Raw genomic sequence first — 24,084 nt, forward strand, 5'->3', positions numbered from 1 at the left:
TGATTGTGTCTCTGTGTGCCCTGTTTCTCTCCCTTTGTGTCTTTGCCCATCTCCTCCTTCCTGTCTTTTTTTGCCCCTCTGTCTCTTCCATTCTTTCCTTTCCTGTCTGTCTCTCTCCTTCTCCCTTTCTGTCCCCCCGTCTCTCTCCGCTTGTTTCTCTCTGTGTATCTTCTCTCCGCTCCGTCTCTTTCTCTTCCTGCCTTTATGTCTCCTTCTCCTCAGCCCCTAGGACCATGCCGTTGTGAGCCTGGCTTTCTGGGACGTGCCTGTGATCTGCACCTGTGGGAGAACCAGGGGGCTGGCTGGTGGCACAACGTGAGTGCTGGGGACCCTGCCTTCTCTGCCCGTATTGGGGCAGCTGGTGCCTTCCTGTCCCCACCAGGGCTGCTGGCTGTTTTTGGAGGTGAGCTGATGGGTTGACCGAGTGGGGTCTGGAGGCCTGGCAGCCTGTGACCAGAGCTTAAGACCGTCAACCCCTCTCTAGGCCAAGACCTCAACAAGGCCCTGGGTGACCTTGTCCTGTACAACTTCTCTGCCAACACCTGGGAGTGCTGGGACCTGAGTCCTGCCCCGGTATGCCCCCGCCTCCCCGTCTTGGCTGGAGGAGCCTGTTCACCTGTCAGACCCAGCCAGGGCTCCCTACAATGACCCCATTACCCTGCATGCCCCTTACCCCCACAATTTTACATAGGAACCCGCTTCTACCTTTGTCTGTCTCATTTTCTGTTTCTGGCTCATCTTTATTTTCTTGCTAGGAATTGAACCCAGGCCTTGCCTGTGCTGGGCAAGCACTCTACCAGGAGTGCTGTTTGTCTCCTTGCTTCCTCCCTCTCTTACTGCGTTTCTTTGTCTCACCTTCTCTGTTTATATTCTCTGTCTTTCTATGTCTGTCTCTCCTTTCCCTCTCTGCATATCCCTGTCTTTCTCTTTCTGTCTCTGTCTCACCATCTGTCTGTCTTTCTCTGTCTCTACATTTATGTCTCTGTCTGGCTCTGGCTCTGTGTGTCACCATCTGTTTCCCTCTCCATCTCTGTCTCCTTGTCTTTTCCCACAGGCTGCCCGTCATTCCCACGTGGCCGTGGCCTGGGCTGGCTCCCTGGTGCTGATGGGTGGTGAGCTGGCTGATGGCTCGCTTACCAATGATGTGTGGGCTTTCAGTCCTCTGGGTGGGGGCCGCTGGGAACTCTTGGCGCAACCTTCCTCCAGCTCCTCTGCGCCCCCAGGCCTGGCAGGCCATGCAGCTGCCCTGGTGGATGACATCTGGCTCTATGTGTCTGGTGGCCGCACCCAGCACGACCTCTTCTCCTCTGGCCTCTTCCGTTTCCGCCTTGACAGTACCAGTGGGGGCTATTGGGAGCAGGTGATCCCAGCAGGTGGGCGGCCCCCTGCCGCCACTGGCCACTCCATGGTGTTCCATGCTCCCTCCCGTGCCCTGTTGGTTCATGGTGGACACCGGCCCTCCACTGCCCGGTGAGTGACCTGCCCCTGGACTTCTTTAGCCTAATAGATCCCTGTGTTCATTTAGTCTCTCCTTCACTCATTCATTTATTACTCATTCATTTCCTTACTCTCATACCTTCTCTGATCTTTTATTCAATCTCTTAGTTACTTTCTCCCCCATAGTCCCACTCATTTATCCATTCATTAAGTCCCTGCTTAGTGTCCAGCCTTTGCCAGATTACGTAGGTAACCCAGAGATGAGCTAGACCTGGGTCCTGCCCACAGAGAGCACCGAGTGGCCAGTCTCCATCCTGGGTGTTCACAGAGTTCTTAAGAGCCCAGAGGAGGGAGAGAGGCCCTTCCTGCCTGAACCCTGCTTGCCTCTCCCCTGTAGTTTTTCTGTGCGGGTCAACTCCACTGAGCTCTTCCATGTGGATCGTCGGGTGTGGACAACTCTAAAGGGTCGGGATGGGCTTCAGGGCCCACGGGAACGAGCCTTCCACACAGCCAGTGTCCTGGGCAACTACATGGTGGTCTATGGTGAGGAGGCTCCCCGGTCCTGCTTGCCTTCCAGGGGCCTGAACCAACCCTTAACTGAGGCTCCCCGCATGGATGTCCCCACCTCCCCCAGGCTTGCCAGCTGTGCCCCTTTCCTCCTTTCCCAGGGGGCAACGTGCACACCCATTACCAGGAGGAAAAATGTTATGAAGACGGCATCTTCTTTTACCACCTTGGCTGCCATCAGTGGGTGTCAGGGGCTGAACTTGCCCCCCCAGGAACCCCTGAGGGTGAGTGGCCCCTCTCTTTCCCTGAGGGCTCCTGAGAGTCCCGTCCTCTCACCTCCTCACGGTGAATCTGTACTTGAACTATCGAGGTCCTTGTTGGATGACATCCTATTGGAGCTGGCCTTAGGAGGCAAGCCTGGGCTGGAGACAGGACTAGGGTATTATTACCATGAAGATGGGAGCATCAGTCAGCAGCATCGGACCTAGGTTTCAATTCAGGGCTTGACATTTTTCCCGCTTCCCCAGGGAACTGCCCAGGAAGCAGTAACTTCTAGGCCACAGTGGACAAGTGGAAGAACGAAGATGGCTGGCTTCAACAGCCAGCTGCACACAAACTGTCATTTAATCTCTGTGCCTCACTCTCCTCGTCTATGAAATGGGGATTATGAGAACGTTAAACTGTTAGACGGATGTGAGAGCATATTGAGATGGTGCATGAATTATGAAGAATGCTGTGAAGGGCTCAACATGTTTGTTTGTTTGTTCTTTCTTAAATTTTCTTTATTACTTTTTTCTTTTGTTTCCCCCTTTATTTTTCCTGATACTTTGTTTTTCTGATAGCATTGAGGGGCCTGCTGTAGGACATAGGCTCACTAGGAAAGGGGTGTGGAGCACCCTTCCAAAATCATTAGATCTCTGTTTTGAGATTGGGAAGAAAGCCACAAGCTCTCTCCTCAGAAGATGCTAAATACACAGACTGGGAATATCATTTCAGGAAACTCTGGACTCCCGGGCCCATCTGTCCTCCCCTCCCTACTGAAAAGGAGACCAAGGACAGAGGACTGAGGCATGAGGAAGAACATAATACTTAGGGGCCGGGAAGGAGGAAGGGTCAGAAGGGAACCCTGTGTGACCATCAGGAGTAAAGCTCAGGCCTGGTGTTCAAGGCCCTTAGTGTGCCGGGGCTCTTCTGCCTCTCCCTGTTCTTCCTTTCAGTCCCTTTACTTGGAGGATCAGAATGTGAAGTTTCTGGAAGCCTCTTCTTTTTTCGAATTAGCAATTCCCTGGGCAAATTCTCATGTGTTTACAGGTCACATGGATCAGAGGAGGGTTCAGAGTCACCATTCACTGACCAGTTACCTTTCTGTTGGGACTCTTGGTTTTAAGTGACAGAAACCTGACCCAATGGTATAAGCAGAAAAGAGAATGTTTTGGCTCACTTGGGTCACAACTCAAGGCTGGGCTGGAGTTAGGTGTTCACATCACAGTGTCTGCCATTCTTCCTCCATTTCTCAGCTGGGTTCACCTCAGTCTCTAGCTGTTTGCCTTTTGTAGATCATTGCTAATAGCTCTTGGATTTTATTCTACTCCCTTAAAATTCCTAGAGAATTTCTTTTTCCCAAGAATTGTTGGAACTGGGTCCTGTACCCATCCTTGAACTAGTTTCTGAGACTGAGGCCTGGGCTAAGACACTACTTTTGCCAGAGGCAGGGATAGCGCCACTCAAGTCTCTAGAATTAGGAATGGGAAAGGGTTATTTTCCAGAAGAAAATGAGGCTGTCACCAGAGGGGAGGCTGGTGCTGACAGACCTGGGTAGCTCTCCTTTACTCCCCATTTCCCAAAAGTGGGTTGGTGGTGCCATTTATAGAGGAAAAAAACCGACTCAGAGAAGTCGAGTCTCCTTCCTAAAGCCACACAGCTAGTAGTTGAACCATGATTTGAACCCAAGTAAGTAATAGATTCAGGATTTGAACGCAACTCTTTCTGACCTCAAAAATCATGTTTTTTCTGAAAGATGATTTGGGCATGGACATTGAGGTTCAGAGAAATGAGAGAATTATAACCAGTGTGAAATCAGGCAACCTGGGAAGGTTTCCTTGGGCAGATGAGATTGAAGCAGCAACAAGAAGGCTGAGCCGAGTCCCAGGAGAGTCAAGGTAACCCCTGACAGGGAAGCCATGGAGATGGAGTTGGGGGTTTGGGGTCTCACGTTGTGGTTCTGTATCTTTCTAGGCCGAGCAGCGCCTCCTAGTGGTCGGTACTCACATGTGGCTGCAGTGCTTGGTGGCAGTGTCCTGTTGGTGGCTGGGGGGTACAGTGGCCGGCCTCGTGGGGATTTGATGGCCTACAAAGTGCCCCCCTTTGTGTTCCAGGCACCTGCCCTGGATGTGAGCACTGGGGTGATAGGGGAGAGGGTGGCTGGGTGAGGAGGTAGCATGGTTCCCATGGGTGAGGGAAAACGTGTGGAGGGTGCCTCTGGGGTGGGGGGATCCCTAGAGCCACGAGAGGAGGGAAAGAATCCCTGGGATTGAGGGAAGAGGAGCTAGAGGGTCCCTGGGCTGGGGGAGGAATGAAGGGTCCTTGTGGTGTTGAGCAATTAGGGGTCCCTGGGATGATCACAGTGAGCGAGGGGTTGGGAGGCAAGCCCCAGCTCTGAGCAGCTTCCTCCTCTGTCTCACCCACTCCCTACAGTACCACCTGGACTATTGTTCCATGTACACAGACCACAGCGTCTGCTCCCGAGACCCTGAATGCAGTTGGTGTCAGGGAGCCTGCCAAGCTGCACCACCTCCTGGGACACCCTCAGGGGCTGTGAGTGACTGCCTAACCCTTCTGTCCCCTATCAGAGAGACATGCCCTCAGCTTCCTTCTGCCTAAACAAGTGGTCAGGGACCTTCCCCTGACTGGAAGACTTATTCTCACACCCAAGATCCTAGTTCCTGCCTACCTGCTAATCCCTAAACCTTTGTCTCCCCACCAACATGATCCTTTGAGTCTTTGACCCTGTCCTGGGCTCCCCAGTGCCTGTCTTTGATCACCACATTCCAACCCTGCTTTCAATTCCCCATTCTCCAATTTCCTGGCTCCTTATACCCAGGACCCTTGTATCTATAGCCCTTCCCTGTTCCCTTGAGCTCCAGTGGACACTGAACCCTGTCCCGTCCTGTCCTTTCAGTGTCCAGCTGCTAGCTGCCTGGGTCTGGGCCGCCTGCTGGGTGACTGCCAGGCATGCCTGGCCTTTAGTAGTCCCACAACCCTTCCCCGGTGGCCTGGTGCCCTGGGCTGGTGTGTGCACAATGAGAGCTGCCTCCCTCGACCTGGTGAGTGTCCAGGGCAATGCAGGGGAGGGGTGGGAGAGCACCCTACACTGATTCCCCAACTCCACATACCCATGTCCTCTCAGAGCAGGCCCGCTGCCGAGGGGAGCAGATCTCAGGCACTGTGGGCTGGTGGGGGCCAGCACCTGTCTTCGTCACATCTCTAGAGGCCTGTGTCACCCAGAGCTTCCTGCCCGGCCTGCACCTGCTCACCTTCCAGCAGCCACCCAATGCCTCCCAGCCTGACAAGGTGGGCAACCAGCTAGGTGCTCCGGGGGTGTTGATATTCCAGGGCCTAGGGTTTATTTTTTTCAAGTGGATATTGGTGGTGTGTGTGTGTATGTGTGTGTGTGTGTGTGTGTGTGTGTGTGTGTGTGTGTGTGTATTGGTGGTGCTAGGGATGGAACCCAAGGCCTTGCACTTAGCTGAATGTGCACTTCACCTCTGAGTTACATCCCCTGCTATAAATGGAGCTGTATCACCCTAAAAGTCTTTATTCGAAGGTCTGATTTACCTATGAACTTAAAAAGAATATATATAGGTAGGTAGGGTGGGGCATGCCTGTAATCTCAGCTGCTTGGGAGGGTGAGCAGGAGGATCACAAGCTTGAAGCCAGACTTGGCAATTTAGCAAGACCCTGTTTCAACATAAAAAATAAAAAGGGATGGGGGCTCAAGATATAGCTCAGTGGTGGAGTGCTTGTCTCGCAGTATGAGGTGCTGGGTTCAATCACCAGCACCGTGAACCAAACCAAACCAAACAAAACCCCAAATCACACACTAATAGAATGAATCATGTACTGTGTCCGTCATTTGGAACATTTAGTCCTAAGCTTGGAAAAACTTAGGTGTGAAGGTGGCATAGTGTGTCAGGGAAGAGGACCTGAAGGGGCCAGTCCTGGAGGTTTAATGTGACCTGGAGATGAGTGGGAGCTGGAGTCAAGTTGGGCTCTGGGACCCTGTTTGTCTGACATCTAAGTTTGAGTCCTGACTCTTCTCCCAGAGGGATGGTGGGCAAGCTGCCTAACCTCTGACCCTACCTCATTTTCTTTTTTGCTAAAGTGGGGTAGAAGTTTTCGTTGATCAGCCTTCTTTGGCTCTGATATGGTCTGGAAGGTGTGAGGACTTGAGATTAATCCAGAGAGGGACTCACATGTTCACCCCACCTCTGGCTGCTATAGGTCTCGATTGTCCGCAGTACAACCATCACCCTGACCCCCAGCGCAGAGACAGATGTATCCCTGGTCTACCGTGGCTTCATCCACCCGTTGCTGCCTGGAGGACCAGGTGGGCCGGGGGCTGAGGATGTGGCAGTGTGGGCCCGGGCCCAACGCCTACACGTCCTGGCCCGGATGGCCCGTGGCCCTGACACAGAGAACATGGTGAGGAAGCCTGGGACGTTTGCGGTGTGTTTTTAGTAAAGAGGGGCTTGAGGTGTGGTGCAGGGCATCTATGGTTCCAGGGGAAGACTGGGGATGTGTCCTCAGAGGAGGAGGACAGCACTGGGGTTTTCAACTGTGAACAGATTTGAAGAAGGTGGGGACGGTTTGAGTTACCAGGTCAGACTCTCCTGGGAGGAGGCAGGTCACGGGGTGACTTGGAGGTTGTCAGGGTCTAGGGAAGAGGACCTGAAGGGGTCAGTCCTGGAGGTGTGGTTGGTGCCTGAGTAGTGCCACCTGCCACCTGTGCCAGGTCGGGGCGCACTGCCTCTGAGGCTTTTATCCTCTTCTCAGGAGGAGGTAGGGCGCTGGGTGGCACAGCAGGAGAAGGAGACGAGGCGACTGCAGCGTCCAGGATCTGCTCGCCTCTTCCCACTGCCTGGGCGAGGCCACAAGTATGCAGTGGAGATCCGGGGCCAGCTCAATGGCTCAGCAGGCCCTGGGCACAGTGAGCTCACTTTGCTGTGGGATCGGACTGGTGTGCCAGGTGGCAGTGTGAGTGCCCAACCCAGCTTCTAACCTGAGTCCCTGGACTTTCTGAAGTCCATCCACAAACTCTTAATTCCCTGGATCCTGACCTCTGACTCTTTAACCCTTGGCATCTGAACTCTGGACCTTACCTTGAACCCTCCTAGACCCTGACCTCTGCCCCAGAACCTGGCCCAATACCATATATATATATATTCCCCCCCCCCCCCCCCGTAATGCTTGGGGTGGAACCCAGGGCCTCAAGCATGCTAAACAAGTGCTCTACCACTAAGCTACACCCCAACCCAGATCCCATATTCTGACCCCATCCACATTTTCTGACTCTTCCTGCCCTGACCCTTGCCCTCCATACATTGACTTCTTGTCTCTAGGGTCTCTGGAATTTGATCCTCATTTGCGTGTTGATTTTCTCTGCTGACTTTCTATTCTCTAAACCCTTAATTCCAGTTGTTAGTCCCAAATTCTGACCCTTTCCTGGAAGTTTGATTCCTGACCTTCGTGTCACCTTTCCAGGAGATCTCCTTCTTCTTCCTGGAGCCCTACCGCTCCTCGGCCTGCGCCTCCTATTCCTCCTGCCTGGGCTGCCTGGCAGATCAGGGCTGTGGTTGGTGCCTGAGTAGTTCCACCTGCCACCTGCGCCAGGTCGGGGCACACTGCGAGGATGATGGGTCCGGCGGGTCCCTGCTGGTGCTAGTGCCTGCCCTCTGCCCACTCTGCGAGGAGCATCGCGACTGCCATGCCTGCACCCAGGTACCCACCAGGCCCATAGTGGGGATGTCAAGACTGAGGCAGCCAGAGTAGCCCACTGAGTCAGGGCCCCTTGGAGCTGGCACGGGCAGCCAAGGGGACCTGGTGGTGAGGAGTAGTTGGCTGAGGCAGTTGTCCTTTGTGTAAAGGGAAGAGCCAGGTGGAGAGTAGAGGAAACAGGCCTGGAAAGATGACCTGGGAGTCAGAATATGCCTTGTTGAGGGGACAGAAAATGCAGTTGACTCCCCGTTCCCAGAAGAGTCACTGTTCTAGTGACTGGCAGGGGAGACAGGGCTCCTGACTTCCAGCCTGCAACTCAGCATCAAGGGGAAAGTGCCTTCCTCTTTCTGTTGCCACCTCACCCCACTCCACTGGCAGTTCTGGGACTTCTGCTGAGAAGTCCCAGAAACACATTTCATTGGCTCTGGTTGGGTTTTGCAAGCTCCTGATGAAGTCACTGGGATTGGGAGGGAGCGTGGCCCCTTGCCCACCTCTGGATCACAAGGATGAATCTGCCCCGCTGGGTCCCATAGAAAGGTACTGTTGCCCAGAGAAGGGTGGGTGCTGGTCAAGCAGAACAAACGTGTGGCTGAAGGGAAGGTGCAGAGGGGACAGCAGGGGAGGGAGGTGTTGCTTGTTGAGTGGTGATGGATGGACACCAGGAGCTCAGGGGAGTGGGCTGAATTGAGTGCTGACTCTTTGTCCAACCCCTAGGACCCCTTCTGTGAGTGGCATCAGAGCACCAGCCGCAAAGGGGATGCGGCATGCAGTCGGCGGGGCCGGGGTCGAGGTGCCCTGAAGAGTCCAGAGGAGTGTCCCCCACTCTGCAGCCAGTGAGCTCAGCTGGTCCTAGGGAGCGGGTGGGTGTGCGTGGGGGCATGGGCTGGAGTGACATGGCCTCTGCTCCCGTCCTAGGCGTCTGACCTGCGAGGACTGCCTGGCCAACTCCAGCCAGTGTGCCTGGTGCCAGTCTACCCACACCTGCTTCCTGTTTGCTGCCTACCTGGCCCGGTACCCACATGGAGGCTGTCGTGGCTGGGACGACAGGTGCGGGCCTGGGGGTGGGGCTGATGGAGTGAGGGTTCAAGCTGGCAGAGGGCCCAGTTCCTGATCCCTCCCACACACCTGCACCCCACAGTGTGCACTCAGAACCAAGGTGCCGAAGCTGTGATGGCTTCCTGACCTGCCATGAGTGTCTGCAGAGCCACGAGTGCGGCTGGTGTGGCAATGAGGACAACCCCACGCTGGGACGGTGAGCACAGGTGGGGCCCGTGGGGTGGACACCTGGCTGTCCCTCCTCAGTGACTAACGGCCTCTGTTTCTCTGCCCCTTTGCCCTGTCCCCATCCTGTGGCTGCTTTTCCTTTCCTGCTGCCTCCACCTCTGCTTTCCTCCCTCCCTCTTCTCCCCATTTCTCTTCCTTCTCCATTCCCATTCTCCCTTGCCCTTCCCTGGTTTACTTTCTGCTCACTGTTCTGTGTCTGTCTCTCCTCTCTCCCTGTCACCTTTTCCTTTTCCCCCTGTCTCTGGGCCCTGTTTCTATGTTCTTCTCTCCTTCAATCTCTCTCCCCCCAGGTGCCTACAGGGGGACTTCTCCGGGCCCTTGGGTGGGGGTAACTGCTCCCTGTGGGTGGGGGAGGGCCTGGGGCTGCCTGTGGCTCTCCCTGCCCGCTGGGCTTATGCCCGCTGTCCAGATGTGGATGAATGTCGCCTGGGCCTGGCACGGTGTCACCCGCGGGCAACCTGCTTGAACACGCCCCTCAGCTATGAGTGTCACTGCCAGCGTGGCTACCAGGGTGATGGCATCACGCACTGCAACCGCACGTGAGTGAGGCATGGGTTGCTATGGAGATATCGCTTCAGGACTGGGGCTGGGAGGTGGAAGAAGCCATCTCGGTGCTGGGCTCCCTCCTGTGATTCTAGTATCTCTAGTTAGCCTGGGGGTTTTACCCTGTAGACTAGGACCTCTTTTAAGTGGCAGGGTTCCCAAGGTAACCCTAGTTACTATGGAAACAGGACACTCATAGACAATGGGCTATAACCTTTAGCGTTGCTGTGGAGATGGAGGAGGACCCAGTTGAAAGGGAGTTTTTACAGTGCTGATATGTGGTTACTATGGAGACAAGCTTCACCACGTGTAATGAAGTTACCGTGGAGACTGGGTCACTCAGGACAGTGGAAACTGGCAGCCATTTGTGATAGTCTTCTGGTGGGTGGGATGAGAGGGATGCTTTGGGGGTCCTGGGCCTGCTCACTTCCATGTGGTCCCAGGTGCTTGGAGGACTGTGGCCATGGTGTATGCAGTGGACCCCCAGACTTCACCTGTGTATGTGACCTGGGCTGGACATCTGACTTGCCCCCACCCACGCCTGCCCCAGGGCCCCCTGCCCCTCGTTGCTCCCGAGACTGTGGCTGCAATTTCCATAGTCACTGCCGCAAACGGGGGCCTGGCTTCTGTGATGAGTGCCAGGGTGAGCAGCCCTTATCCAAAGACCCTGGGATGGGTTTGGGGGGCTCCAACTTTGTCATCTGTGAGTGGGCTTCGGTCTCCCTGCATGCATTTCTGGGTCCCTCTGCCCATTTACCTGCTCCTGACCCAAACAGTCTTCAGTGCCACTATCTTTCTGGTAGGGCTCAGTCCCCCTTTTGGGACTTGCTATTTCTCTCCCAGTCAGGGGCCTTGGTTTCACTCCTTTGAAGTGAGGCGGGTGGGATCAGTAATCCTCTGAGCCAGTTAGTCTGGGCCCATTTCTGTCCTTATCCCTGACTTTGTGTCCCGTTTACTGGGGTCTTCACAGACTGGACATGGGGGGAGCACTGTGAACGGTGCCGTCCTGGCAGCTTTGGCAATGCCACAGGCTCAGGAGGCTGTCGGCCCTGCCAGTGCAATGGTCATGGGGACCCACGTCGTGGCCACTGTGACAACCTCAGCGGGCTCTGCTTCTGCCAGGACCACACAGAGGGAGCCCACTGCCAGCTTTGCTCACCAGGCTACTACGGGGACCCCCGGTGAGCCAGGGGCCAACAGATTTGAGTAGGGTGGGCTTAGGGACACAGTGGGCCAGGGCAGGACTGGTCTGATTCTGGCTCTCCTCCTCCCCAGGGCTGGTGGCTCCTGCTTCCGGGAATGTGGGGGACGAGCTCTCCTCACCAATGTGTCCTCAGTGGCTCTGGGTTCCCGCCGGTTTGGGGGACTGCTGCCTCCAGGTGGTGGGGCTGCAAGGGCCGGGCCTGGCCTGTCCTATTGTGTGTGGGTTGTCTCAGCCACTGAAGTGCTACAGCCCTGTGCCCCAGGGACCCTGTGTCCCCCACTCACCCTTACCTTCTCCCCTGACAGCAGCACCCCTTGCACGGTGAGTACCGAAGGGACTAGGGTTCAAGCCAGAACCATGCCCTGCCCCGACCCCTGCCCTGCCCAGACTTCAAATCCCAAGCTGTTCCTTAGACTGCCCAGCCACTCTTCCTAAGCTTACAGGTCTTCCCATTTCCCAGTTCTCTTCCTGTTTCCTGAAATCCTCTCCCCCATCCTCCAGATCCTCAGACTCCCTTTCTCTAGACCAGGTAATTATTAAACCTGTGTACCAATTCTGATTGTTTGGTGGTGGCTACTGGGAGCTATGTATTGAGAAAGAGGCTCAAGGCAAGAGTGGCCAGTCAGCTAGCCATGTCTGCTTGGAAACGGCATTGGGAGCGGTGGTCTCCATGCTGCAGTTTGACATCTGCCCTGAATGTTCAGACAGCCCGTCAGTCTCAGATTGCCCTCCCGTCCTGAGGCCTTCCTCCTCTTAGACCCAAGTGCACTTTTTCTTCACCTCATGGTCCTCTAACCCTTGACTCTACACCCCTCCAGCTGAGCTACGTCCTAGCCTTTGATGGATTCCCACGCTTCCTGGACACTGGTGTTGTCCAGTCGGACCGTAGCCTCATAGCTGCCTTCTGCGGCCAGCGGCGGGACAGGCCCCTCACTGTGCAGGCCTTGTCTGGTATGGGGGCTGGGGAAGTAGGGTCCCTTTGTGCTGGGCTTTGTATCCTTTGCTCCTGCATTTGTGATCTGATTGGGCTGAGGACCCAGGTTCAGCCCAGGGTCTATTGCTGACTTTGTGGGTGACACAGTTCCTTGCCTGGAGGGTGGCACAGTTCCTCTCCATTTCTGGGCCCCAGTTTTTTCAGTGGAAAATAGAGAGGATTTTGTAATCTAGGCTGGCCCTGAAGAGAGGGGCTGAGCAAGGCATGTGTGTCTTTGGGATACAGAGAATGTGGCTGAGCATCTCCTTATCCTAGTGATTCTCAAAAGAGGTGATTTTTTTTTTTAAGTTGTCAGTGGACCTTTATTTATATGCAATGCTGAGATTTGAACCCAGTGCCTTGCACATGCGAGGCAAGTGCTCTACCACTAAGCTACAACCAGTCCTAGGGGTGATTTTTGTTGCCCAGGGAATATATCATAACTTTTAGGTAGGTATGTTTTAGTACAGGGATACTTTATCACTTAAGCTACGTCTCCAGTCCTTTTTATTTATTATTTTATTTATTAATTTTTTAAAGAGAGAGAGAGAATTTTTTAATATTTATTTTTTATTTTTTGGTGGACACAACATCTTTTATTTTATTTTATTTTTATGTGGTGCTGAGGATTGAACCCAGTGCCCTGCATATGCCAGGCGAGCGCGTTACCGCTCAAGCCACATCCCCAGCCCTAGTCCTTTTTATTTTTAGTTTTTATTTTTTGTTTTGAGCAGGGTCTCACTAAGTTGCCAAGGCTGGCCTCCAACTTGCAATCCTCCTTCCTCAGCCTCCCCAGTTGCCAGGATTATAGCATATAACACCAGTTCCAGCTTCTAGAGATATTTTGACAGTCATGATTAGGGGTGCTATAGGCATCTAGTGGGTGGAAAGCAGAGATGGGGCTGTAGGACAGCCTCTAAGAACCACCTAAGACTGAGAGGTTGAGAAACTGCTGAATGGATGGGGATGCCCTGGAAAGGATTGGTTGCCTCAGGCAGTTAAAGAGCCAGAGTTTGGAAACGCTCTCTGCCTTCTTGTTGTGAGTCAGAGGCTGGTGCTGGAGGCCAAGAGAGAGATGTGTAGTTGACCTGATGGAAATGAACCCCCAGGCTTCCACAGTGACCCCCATAGAAATGAGGGGATTTCATTGTGCCCAGCAAATATTTCCAGAACATCCACACTGAGCTCACCTGAGCTCTACACGGTGTAGCAGAGAACAGGGACATAGGCACTGCCTTCAAGAACCTGGGGAGGCAAGGGGGTACCCGAACAAAGCATTAGACTCAGCATAGTAACTCTCTCCCGAGGCAGGGAAAAGAAGTGGCACTGGCCTAGCTGGGACTGGAGCTAGGGAGGACTTTTGTGTGGGGTGAGTTTGGCTGGAGGTGGGAAGCTGGAGGCATGGTGGGGGCACCTTCTCCAGGTGGAAGAGTAGCAGATGCCAAGTCCCTGAGAGCAGGATGGTGGGCCAGGCTGACGCTAGGGCACACTGGATGAGGAAGTGGGAGGTCTTGAGGTCAGGGTTCTGCAGGGCCTTAGGCTCCAGAAGGGGTCTCTTAAAAAATACAACTTTATTGAGGTGTATTTTACATATCATATCTTGTAATTAATTTCTGTTTCCTACTTCTGGCAAACCTGCTAATCTTTATAAAGAAAGTCAGACTTACCTAAGAGCAGTGGGAGCTGTAGAAGGTTTAGAACTTGCCCATGATGGGGTCAAAATTCTTATTTTTAAGAATTGCATGGGGGCTGGGGGTGTAGCTCAGTGGTAGAGCACTTGTCTTGCATGCATAAGGTACTGGGTTTGATCCTCAGCACCACATAAAAATAAATAAAATAAAGACATTGTGTCCATTTACAACTAAATATATATATATATATATATATAAGAATTGCATGGGCTGCTGGGAGGGCAGAGTGTAGGGCAACCAGGAAGACAGTGGGGAGATGGCACTGATGTCCAGATGAGATGCAGTGTTCTCTTGGACAGCCACTTAGAAGGTGGCAAGAAGTAGGTTAATATGAGAGATTTAGGTTTTATTTTAATTTTTAATTTTTATTTTTTTGGTGCTGGGGATTGAATCCACTGCCTTGTGCATGCTGAACACATGCTATACCACTGAGCTACACCCTTCGCCTGAGATTTAGGCTTTAAGGTGGATGGAACTTGATGGGTTGGTCAAGGGACGGGCGTACAGAGAGACCGTAAACCACAGCAGTGACTATAAGTGACCAGGGTACTCCCTGCCTGGTTGCGCTGGGTTTTCTCCACGCCTGGGGATGGAACAGTGTCCAGAACACGTCCTCTCTCTCCACAGGGCTGCTTGTGCTGCACTGGGAAGCCAATGGCTCCTCATCCTGGGGCTTCAATGCCTCAGTGGGCTCTGCCCGTTGTGGGTCAGGGGGCCCAGGGAGTTGCCCTGTCCCCCAGGAGTGTGTGCCCCAGGATGGGGCTGCAGGTGCTGGGCTCTGCCGGTGTCCCCAGGGCTGGGCTGGCCCACACTGCCGCATGGCTCTGTGTCCTGAAAACTGCAATGCCCACACTGGGGCTGGGATTTGTAACCAGGTACAGGTGGGACAGGGTCAGCCAAGTGGGGTGGGTGGTGACCAGGCCTCCCCTGAGCCTCCTTTTGCTGTCTCCAGAGCCTGGGTGTATGCATCTGTGCTGAGGGCTTCGGGGGCCCCGACTGTGCCACGAAGCTGGATGGCGGGCAGCTGGTCTGGGAGACCCTCATGGACAGCCGCCTCTCAGCTGTGAGTTCTGGGTACCACCTCTCTGAAGAAATGCCACACAATCTGTCTTGTGGATCATTTCTCCAACCTGCTTTCCTGGCCACTTCAGACTGTCCACCCATTCCTGACACTGTCCTGACCTTAGCCTGACCCCTGATACCTCTCCCCCCACCTCCAGGACACTGCTAGCCGTTTCCTACACCGCCTGGGACACACTATGGTGGAGGGACCTGATGCCACCTTGTGGATGTTTGGGGGCCTGGGCCTGCCCCAGGGGCTTCTGGGAAACCTGTACAGGTGAGGACTGTGCTGAGGAGGTGGGATACCTGAAATAAGAAAAGGTTATCCTAGGGATTGCTGAGATGTCTGTCATCCAAGAGTCACCTCAAAGGAATATAGAAAACCTCTAAGGTGAGGGACACTCAAAAGATTCTGGGATACTCATCACAGGTGGCTCACCTAGGACTGGGATACTCTTTGGGTGATGCTCCCCAGGAGATGATAAGGTAACTGTTATAAAGATCACCCCAAGGGAGGCTGGGGCATCTGCCAGGTAGGGTCACTCTTAGGGTTGCTGGGGTGATTGTACAGCAAGGCTGCTGTTCTGCATCTTGGCCCCAGGTACTCGGTGAGTGAGCGGCGGTGGACACAGATGCTGGCTGGAGCTGAGGATGGAGGCCCAGGCCCATCACCCCGCTCCTTCCACGCAGCTGCCTATGTGCCCGCTGGGCGAGGTGCTATGTACCTGCTTGGGGGACTCACAGCTGGGGGTGTCACCCAAGACTTCTGGGTCCTTAATCTCACCACCCTACAGTGGCGGCAGGAGAAGGTGAGCACCTGTCTCCATCCCCCAGGCAAAGACGGCCACAGCAGCTCTTGTAAGCTTTCCACCAAAGGAAGCCATCTCCCAGAGTTTCAGCAGGAGTCCCCAAGTTGAATTGCACTTGCTGTCTTGGGTTACATTGTAGTCCCAAGCCAATCTCTGGCCACAGGCTTGTGATGCTCTGGCTTATGAGGCTGGAACACAGGCTCACCCGAGAAGAGAAGCAGGGGCTTCCCACAGGCACACCAGGTTGCTTGGGCCTGGAGAAGTAGATGAGGAGTGGGCAGAACTGATCAGAGTCTGCTGCACACCTGCCAGGGCTCTGTCTTCTTAGAAGGTCAAGGTCTGACCAGCCCCGGGAGCTCACTTCCTCCTTAGTAGTTCAGAGGGAAGGGACTGTGGGACTGAGTCTTGCTTCTATCCACAATGTAACTCCATCTTCTGGCCCCCTTGATGACTTTGATCCTTTATCCCTCAGGCCCCTCAGACTGTGGAGTTGCCAGCCGTTGCTGGTCATACTCTTACTGCCCGCCGAGGCCTGTCTCTGATCCTGGTAGGCGGTTACTCCCCTGAAAACGGTTTCAACCAGCAGTTGCTTGAGTACCAGCTGGCGACTGGCACCTGGGTGTCTGGACCCCAGAGCGGGACACCTCCAACAGGTGGGGCTGGGGCTGGGCTCTGTGTAGGCTATCTGTTCCCATACTCTGGTTGCTGCCCACTGTACCCTTGTTATTTCCCTTCCTGGACCCTAACATCATCCAGAATCTCAGGAAACCATCTCTGGTGATGTTCAGTTTCTATTTAACTCTCCCCCATTTCATGATGACCTGCCCACCTCCTGCCCATTGTGGCCATTCTCTCCCCCCACCCCCAGGTTCTAAGATCACTGTCCCTCAGGGGCTGTCCTTTCCCTATCATGCTTTTACATGCTTTTATCATTGTCCCCTGGACGTTCTGTCACCCTATCTCCCTCCTATGAGCTGATGATAATCACCCAATTGTTGCTTTCTCTCTTCCCTTTCTCCATGTCTCTATTGTCCTTTAGAACCCAAGGAGAGGAAGGGGTTGAGAAGGATTCCTTGGTCTTTGGCTTCAGGGTGTGGTGGGGTAGTGGTGTGGTCTCCAGAAGGGGAGCCCAGGAGGTGGGGGGACATTGCTGGTCAGCCCTTCTCTGCCATCTCTGTGGCCATTCTGCCCCCCTCCAGGTCTCTATGGTCATTCTGCGGTCTACCATGAGGCCACCGACTCCCTGTATGTGTTTGGGGGCTTCCGCTTCCACGTGGAACTGGCAGCCCCTTCCCCAGAGCTCTACTCCCTGCACTGTCCTGACCGTACCTGGAGCCTGCTGGCCCCTTCTCAGGGGGCAAAGGTCAGGAAAAATGGTCCAGATAGATGACTATGGGGAAGGAGGTGCCCAGGGACTGGCTTCCTCCTCAATTCCAGCTCCCTTCCTTTCCATTCCCCTACACTGAACCCTTAGATCCCCTCTTTTTTCATCCCTGATTTGGAGGAAAGAATCCTCTCCAGGAGGTCAGAGGCATGGATTCTGCCCTTTCTCTGCCCTGACTTTCTGTGTGGCCCTGGCAGGTCGCTTCCTCTTCCTGGGCCTCCAGGCTATAAAAAGTAGAACTGGGACCCCTAGTTCTTCCTGCCTTACCAGGTCAAGGAGGTGGGTGTGGGAGAATAAGGAACCATCTGTGCTGGTAGGAACAATGGCTTGTGCAGTTTCTAAGTCCCTCAGGGCAGGGAGAGGCAAAAGAAGGCACTCCTGGGAGCCTCATGCCCGGGGCTGTAACTAGGGTGGCTGGAATGTTGTTGTTCACCTCAGGGGGTCTGAGCCAAGTCCCTGGGGATGACTGGGTGAACTGGAGGGGTAGGAAGAGAAATTCAGGGGTGGCAGGTGTGGGGATGGAGCACATGGAACAAGGGTCAGGGCTCTGACAGGCCATCCCTTCTGTGTGTCTCCCCAATAGCCCAGTCCCCGACTTTTCCATGCTTCAGCTCTGCTAGGGGACACTATGGTGGTCCTCGGTGGGCGCTCAGACCCTGATGAGTTCAGCAACGATGTCCTGCTCTACCAGGTCAACTGCAACGCTTGGCTTCTGCCTGACCTCACCCGTAAGTCCCCTTTGATCTCCCTGGGAGAGTGGGGAACACCCTGGAGGAGGCTTGTCCCTGTCCTGGGACCCCCCTACTCATTAGAAGTCAGTCTGATTTCCTGGGACTCCCAGCAAAGCACCCACCCCCCACATAATCTAAAGACCATGGGGATGCTCTCTTTTTTTTTTCCCTTAGAAAATTTACTTTTTATTGTGACTGTAAAAGTAATAATATTCATTGTATATAATTTATAAAATAGGAAGGGAAAAAACACCCAGAATCCTAATCTTTAGAGAGAACCCCTATTGGATGCAGGGAGTTTCCTCCCAGGCTTTGCTGTTCATGGGTTAGAAGTGGGCTTTTTAAAATTTTTTTAATCATTTATTTTTTAGTTTTAGGTGGACACAATATCTTTATTTTACATTTATGTGGTGCAAGGATTGAACCCAGTGCCTCATGCATGCTAGGCGAGCGCTCTACCACTGAGCTACGACCCCAGCCCCTAGAAGTGGGCTTATATCTTGCCCTTTTTTCTCTTTTCTTTGCCATGCTGGAAATCAAGCCCAGGCCTCACTCATGCTAGCCAAGTACTCTACCCCCAGCGGCACTCCTGCCCTTGTATTTCACTTAGCAGAGGGAGTGACTGGGTGTGCTTTTGAGCCTGTCTCCTTTCCTTTTTGCTTCTTTTCCTGACCCTAATGCACTTTTTCTCTTAATCTACCCTTCCTACTATTCTCTCTCTCTCTTTTGAGAATTAAAAAAAAGAAAACAAACAACAACAACAAAAAACCCTGCTAGGCGTGGTGGCGCACACCTATAATCCTGGCTGCTCAGGAGGCTGAGGCGAGAGGATTGCAAGGTTGATTGCAGCCTGGGCAATTCAGTGAGACCTGGTTTCGAAAACAAAAAAGAGCTGGGAAGGTAGCTCAGTGGTAAAGTGTCCCGCATTCAATTCAGTACCTCACAAAACCAACCAGCCCACAAAAAACTGAGGTGAAATTTGTGTAACATAAAACAACAGATAGGACTGGAGGGTAGCTCAGTGGGAGAGTGCTTACCTAATATGTGCAAGGCCCAGGGTTCAATTCCTAGAACCACAAAAATAGGTCAATAAAAATGATCAACTCCTTGGCATTTAGAGCCATTGCAGTGTTGTTCAGCCAGCACCTCCTGCGTGGTTCCCAAACAATTTTCTCTGCCCTTGTCCGCCCCGGCTACCTTTTTCTGTTTTGTCTGCCTTTCTCTTCCTCTCTTTTGCTGTCCGATTCTCCTGCCCGTTTGTCGTTGGCTGTCACTTCACTGCCTTTCTCCTTTGACCCTCCCTGGCTTTTCCTTCTCTGGGCGTCCCTCCTTGACTGACCTCTTGGGTGGTCTCTCTGAACACCCTATCTTTCCTTAGGCCCAGCCTCTGTGGGGCCCCCAATGGAGGAGTCTGTGGCCCACGCGGTGGCAGCAGTTGGGAGCCGCCTGTACATCTCTGGGGGATTTGGTGGAGTGGCCCTGGGCCGCCTACTGGCACTGGCCCTGCCCCCTGACCCCTGTCGCCTGCTGCCCTCACCTGAAGCTTGTAACCAGACTGGAGCCTGCTCTTGGTGTCATGGGGCCTGCCTTTCTGGGGACCAAGCCCACAGGTAACCACAGTGACCAAGAGCCCATTGTAGGTAGTAGTGGTTCCTGTTGAGGGTAACTGTACCATGGGCTGGGAGGGGACCTCAGGAGTATATTGATGTGGTTTAGGGTACTGGCTTTCATGTGGGAAAGTGGGTGAATCATCACCGGTGGGGCAGCCTAAGCCAGCTCCAGCCGGGAGCCTTGTTTGTGGGCTCAGGTCTCATTCTGGAGGAGCTGGTTCTGAATTGAGCCTAAATGAAAGATGACAGTTTAGAGCAGCAAAGTCTAAAAGCGGGCTCTGTGTGGCATGTTTGGGAGATAATCTGACCTGAGGGAGAGTCAGACTGACAGGGTGAGTGGGGTCATCTCAGAAAGGGCTTCCACTGCCTGACTGAGGCACTGGGTTCTGTCCAGTTCCACAGTCCCTTACCTGAAGTTTGGGATCCAAACATTTCTGCAGGCCCAGGGGTTCGTAAGTTCGCTCCAGCTCACTCATTTGGCTGCTGGATTATCCTGAACTGACTTGAGGCTATTTGTGGGCTTTGTTTGTCCCATGAAGTGTGTTAGTTATCACATTGACTGCAGGAATATTAATGGGTTTGATTATTGGGGGTGGGGGAAGCACCTGAGTGTATGTGTAATAGTGGGAGCACCCACTGCATTTTTAAAATCTGGAAAATTCTAAAACCTATGCACCTCCAAGGATTTAGGGGAGGGATTATGGATCTACACTGTGGGCAGCGGGGAGCCATGGAGGGTTTAAGCAGGAAGGGGAGATCAGGCCTGGGCAGGGAGATCCCTGGAAGCTGTTGTGAGAAGTGGAGTAATGAAGAGGGGCAGCAAGGGGACTCAGGTAAAGGACTGTGGAGCCAGACAGTCCCTTACCTGAGTCCCCTTGTGGGGGACTGGCTGCGGGGGGAGGAAGAGCCTGAATTGGGCAAGGGGCTGTAGGGAGGGGGAAAGGAGATGGTCAGAGAAAAATTCAGGAAGCAGAGGGCTCAGTGGCTGAAGGGGCAGGAGGGCGTGGGGTATTTTCTGATATTGCTGGCCAGGGTGACAGGTGAAAGTGGGACCATCTGTCACAAGTGGTGGGGAGGTCAAGGATCGGGAGGCCTGTGCAGGGTCTATCTCAGGATACAGTATAGGGGAACAGTAGGACCACATCCAAGAAGCCGAAGGATGGGCCTGGCTGAGTGTGTGAGCCACGCTTCATGACCTCCAGGTTAGGCTGTGGGGGTACCCCCTGCTCCCCAATGCCTCGATCCCCAGAGGAGTGTCGACGACTCCGGACCTGCAGTGAGTGCCTGGCCCGCCATCCCCGCACCCTACAGCCTGGAGATGGAGAGGTGAGTGGCTTGTGCAGGGAATAGCAAGGAGTGGCAGGTAGAGGGGCAGGAGGTGGCGATCTGTGGCCAGCTGTCCAGGGTCTCGGGAACCACTGAGCTCTTCAGCAGTGATTGGATGGGAAAGGCTGTCAGAAGGGGAACTGAGAGCCCTGCAGACCCCACCAAGCCTGCCTCCTCCTCCAGGCATCAGCCCCCCGCTGTAAGTGGTGTACCAACTGCCCTGAGGGTGCCTGCATTGGGCGCAATGGGTCCTGCACCTCAGAGAATGACTGTCGCATCAACCAGCGAGAGGTCTTCTGGGCTGGAAACTGCTCAGAGGCGGCGTGCGGGGCTGCTGACTGTGAGCAGTGCACCAGGGAGGGCAAGTGCATGTGGACACGGCAGTTCAAGAGGACAGGTGAGCCTGAGGGCTTGGGGGCCTGCACTCCCAGGTCTGAGGGAGGGGGCCTGGGCCTGGACCCCTGGCCCTGAGGGAGGAGGGCTGGGGGCCAGATTGAGTTCTAATCTGTGTCCTCTACCCAGGGGAGACACGCCGCATCCTCTCAGTGCAGCCCACCTACGACTGGACATGCTTCAGCCACTCTCTGCTCAATGTGTCTCCAATGCCCGTGGAATCATCACCCCCACTGCCCTGCCCCACCCCCTGTCACCTCCTGCCCAACTGCACCTCATGCCTGGACTCCAAGGGTGCTGATGGGGGCTGGCAGCACTGTGTCTGGAGCAGCAGCCTCCAACAGGTACTGCCCCTTGCCTCTCTGCCCTCAGTGGGCTTTCTTTCTCCCCTGTCCTCCTCCTTCCATCTCCCTGGCTGCAGCCTCACCATGCCTTCTTCCTCCTCACACCACCTCCTTCCCTCTTGCATATTCCCTGCTGTCTTCTGTGCCTCCTTTCTGGACTCCCCAGCCCCTGTGAGTCTCTCCATTGCTCATTCATGGTCTCCTCTCCGCTTTCTTTCCATAACTGTCGTTTCATGCCCTCTCAACCTCCCTTTTCTGCTTTCCTGCTCCATCTGTCTACATTGGGAGCTTCTGGTTGCAAGAAATGCTGCCCCCAGCTGCTTTCGTAATAGGGAGGTGAGGTGTTCAGTAGAACAAGGAGTATTGCTGCTCTCTGGCTCTTCGGCCACACTGCCTGTGGTCTCAGTGATTCTCCATACATCTGTGTCCTTCGATTTCCTTCAGCTTCATCATCAACAAACAGGGCCTCAGTCTCATACGGCCCTCTCATGATGAGTTTGCTCACATTTTCAAGGGGAAACTGTGACCCAGCTTGTGAGGCAGGTGTCCAGCTGTGGTCCACTGAGACATGGCTAGGGAGGGCCAGGAGCATGTGGTTCCAATGGGGCAGGGCAGGTGAGAGCTAGTCTGTATCCTTGGGTTGGAGGGGTGATTGGTGTGGGCAAAGCAAGCACCATGTGTCCAGGAAAGCCTGTCCCTTGATTGCCCAGCACATCCTCTCAGCTTCCAGAAAGTTCATTCCAAAGATGCCTTCACCAAGTGTGATTTAGCTGTCCCAGGTACAAAGGTGTTTGCCTCCTATTCCACCCCAGTGGGGGACAAGACAGATTCACCTTCCACCATCATCTCTAGTAGGAAATGAGTCTCTGATTCCCCCCAACGTCTGTTTCTCATTCACACCTTGATTGTGCAAGACCCAATAGAGTCCTGCCTCCTTGATGGCCACAGCTCACGAGCTGGTGATCACCTCAGCCACCACCCTCTCACCTTGGACAGCAGTGCAGGGAAAATGGGACATTTACCATTAGAACTTCCATTTTGAGAGGTGATTACAGAAAGAAACTGACAATATTATCCAACCCGTTCCAGCCCAGGAGGTCAGGGTGTGTAGGAACTCAGGCATCTACGGCTAGATGCCTGCAAGTGCCATCTTGGCTCGTTTGTCTTGTGATCATGGGCTAAGGTTCCAAGCTCAGGGTCCAAGCTCAGCTGGGCCTGGGTTTAAATCCAACCTTGTCATTTTCCAGCTGTTTGACTTTGCTTGAGTGACTTGTCCTCTCTTAAACCTCAGTGAGTAATGGGAAATGGGAATCATTATCAATAGCCTGTCCCATAAGGAGGTCATATCAGTTAAGTAGGAGAATTTACTTAGAGCACAGAACAGTACCTGCCATCCAGTAAGGAGTCATAGCCAGTTACTGCTGGTGGTGGGAGGACTGATCTACTGTCCTGAGTTCCACCCACTAGGAGGATTCTTTACCTCCATGTCAGATACTCCCAGAGGATACCTGTGAGGGTTCCTCAGAGGACTATCAGTGTGGCAGAAGGTCAGAGGACCCTCTGGTGTTGGTCTGCTAAAAACAGAGGCCCTTTGCCTTCAAACCTGAGGTCCTGGCAGTACAAGGCCTCCCCAAATATTCTTGAGATTTCTATAATTTGTCTTTGTGGGGATTTTTGGGACCAGAAGGCAACACCCGAGCATCTGCTGTCTGGCACAGCTCCCCCAGCCCCCTCCCAGTCCCTCCACACCCGCTAGGCTTAGATGCCTGAAGAGCCCAGGCAGCTCAGGAGATGAGGAAGCTCTAGGCAGGAGGCAGGAGGATGTGTGGGGCCTGTGAATCGGAGGGACAGCCTGTCCACGAGCCAGGCAGCACAAGGTTGATGCTGTGTGTGAACACAAGGGGACTTTTGTCTGATATGATTTCTATGAAATCTCCTAGCTTTAAGATGTTGGCTCAGATCTTTAAAGAACATCCCCCACATAAGTCAAATATCCCCACATAGGTCAATAGCTGTGGGCTTTAAACCTGTTAGGATTTGTTCAGAGACTGCCAGATTCGAACTGTTTGCATTGTTTTCTGTAATGGCTTTAACCTCACCCATGGCAGGCAGCTGAGTGCTCTCCTCCCTGGCCTGGCTCCTTCCCTCCTCCCTCCCTCCCTCCCCTCAATAACTTCATTATCGAGCACCTTGCTGGGACACTTTGCTAGTCCATGGTGTATGTCAACAGACAAGCTGGGATTGTCTCTGGAATTTACTGTTCACCTATTTTTTCTAGGAACACAGGAAATGTAGGGTAGGTTTCTGGGCCTTATTGTTCACCACTAGGAAGGTCACAGCGGGAAGTTCTGAAGTGCTTTTCAGGACCAAGGACTCTCATTGCCTGCTCCTGGATTGCCCCACCATCTGCCAGTGCACGCACTAAATTTAGATCTGGAAGCCCAGCCTGGTGGAGAATATTTTTGAGATTTTTTTTTAACAAGAAAAAGAACACGCAGGATTTATTACATGCCTTAGGCATGGCAGTATTAGACTCCTTGGCAGAGAGTCTGCCTCTGGCAGTTCCGCAAAACGCAGCTCCTGGCAGGCCCAACCCTCAGTGCGCTCAGAGCTCTGACCACGGCAGCCGGGTTTTCTATTTCAGGATTGCAAGGCTGCTTTTGCTTTTTCTTAAGTGCTTTCAGGCAGCCAGCCGGGATAAATGTCTTCCCTCGTCTACTTTACTTAGGGTCTGTGCAGTAAATAAAAAGTGTATAAACCCAGGAAGTTCCCAAGGGTCTAAACCTCACTGT

The 24,084-nt window shown here is 53.7% G+C and overlaps 1 protein-coding gene across 2 annotated transcripts in view; it reads left to right on the top strand.

Moving 5' to 3' along the window:
* Megf8 (multiple EGF like domains 8) overlaps window positions 1-24,084 on the top strand; it is a 40,536-nt gene that overhangs the window by 6,880 nt on the left and 9,572 nt on the right. The window contains exons 4-34 of one of the 2 annotated variants that reach the window (XM_076839437.1): window positions 223-403; window positions 485-573; window positions 1,055-1,470; window positions 1,835-1,980; window positions 2,106-2,228; window positions 4,180-4,334; window positions 4,639-4,758; window positions 5,123-5,267; window positions 5,351-5,514; window positions 6,445-6,645; window positions 6,997-7,197; window positions 7,705-7,941; window positions 8,653-8,771; window positions 8,854-8,985; window positions 9,077-9,190; window positions 9,513-9,761; window positions 10,209-10,408; window positions 10,736-10,946; window positions 11,041-11,290; window positions 11,788-11,920; window positions 14,261-14,508; window positions 14,586-14,696; window positions 14,854-14,972; window positions 15,297-15,504; window positions 15,977-16,157; window positions 16,704-16,867; window positions 17,472-17,616; window positions 18,998-19,229; window positions 20,432-20,555; window positions 20,739-20,952; window positions 21,078-21,292. In XM_076839437.1, the coding sequence (XP_076695552.1) occupies window positions 223-403; window positions 485-573; window positions 1,055-1,470; window positions 1,835-1,980; window positions 2,106-2,228; window positions 4,180-4,334; window positions 4,639-4,758; window positions 5,123-5,267; window positions 5,351-5,514; window positions 6,445-6,645; window positions 6,997-7,197; window positions 7,705-7,941; window positions 8,653-8,771; window positions 8,854-8,985; window positions 9,077-9,190; window positions 9,513-9,761; window positions 10,209-10,408; window positions 10,736-10,946; window positions 11,041-11,290; window positions 11,788-11,920; window positions 14,261-14,508; window positions 14,586-14,696; window positions 14,854-14,972; window positions 15,297-15,504; window positions 15,977-16,157; window positions 16,704-16,867; window positions 17,472-17,616; window positions 18,998-19,229; window positions 20,432-20,555; window positions 20,739-20,952; window positions 21,078-21,292 (5,547 nt within the window). Of the gene's footprint in view, window positions 1-222; window positions 404-484; window positions 574-1,054; window positions 1,471-1,834; window positions 1,981-2,071; window positions 2,229-4,179; window positions 4,335-4,638; window positions 4,759-5,122; window positions 5,268-5,350; window positions 5,515-6,444; window positions 6,646-6,996; window positions 7,198-7,704; window positions 7,942-8,652; window positions 8,772-8,853; window positions 8,986-9,076; window positions 9,191-9,512; window positions 9,762-10,208; window positions 10,409-10,735; window positions 10,947-11,040; window positions 11,291-11,787; window positions 11,921-14,260; window positions 14,509-14,585; window positions 14,697-14,853; window positions 14,973-15,296; window positions 15,505-15,976; window positions 16,158-16,703; window positions 16,868-17,471; window positions 17,617-18,997; window positions 19,230-20,431; window positions 20,556-20,738; window positions 20,953-21,077; window positions 21,293-24,084 lie in introns of those variants that run through there. The other variant, XM_076839438.1, reaches the window with a different exon arrangement.

Source organism: Callospermophilus lateralis, chromosome 18 (assembly GCF_048772815.1).
Source record: "Callospermophilus lateralis isolate mCalLat2 chromosome 18, mCalLat2.hap1, whole genome shotgun sequence".
Lineage (NCBI taxonomy): Eukaryota > Metazoa > Chordata > Mammalia > Rodentia > Sciuridae > Callospermophilus > Callospermophilus lateralis.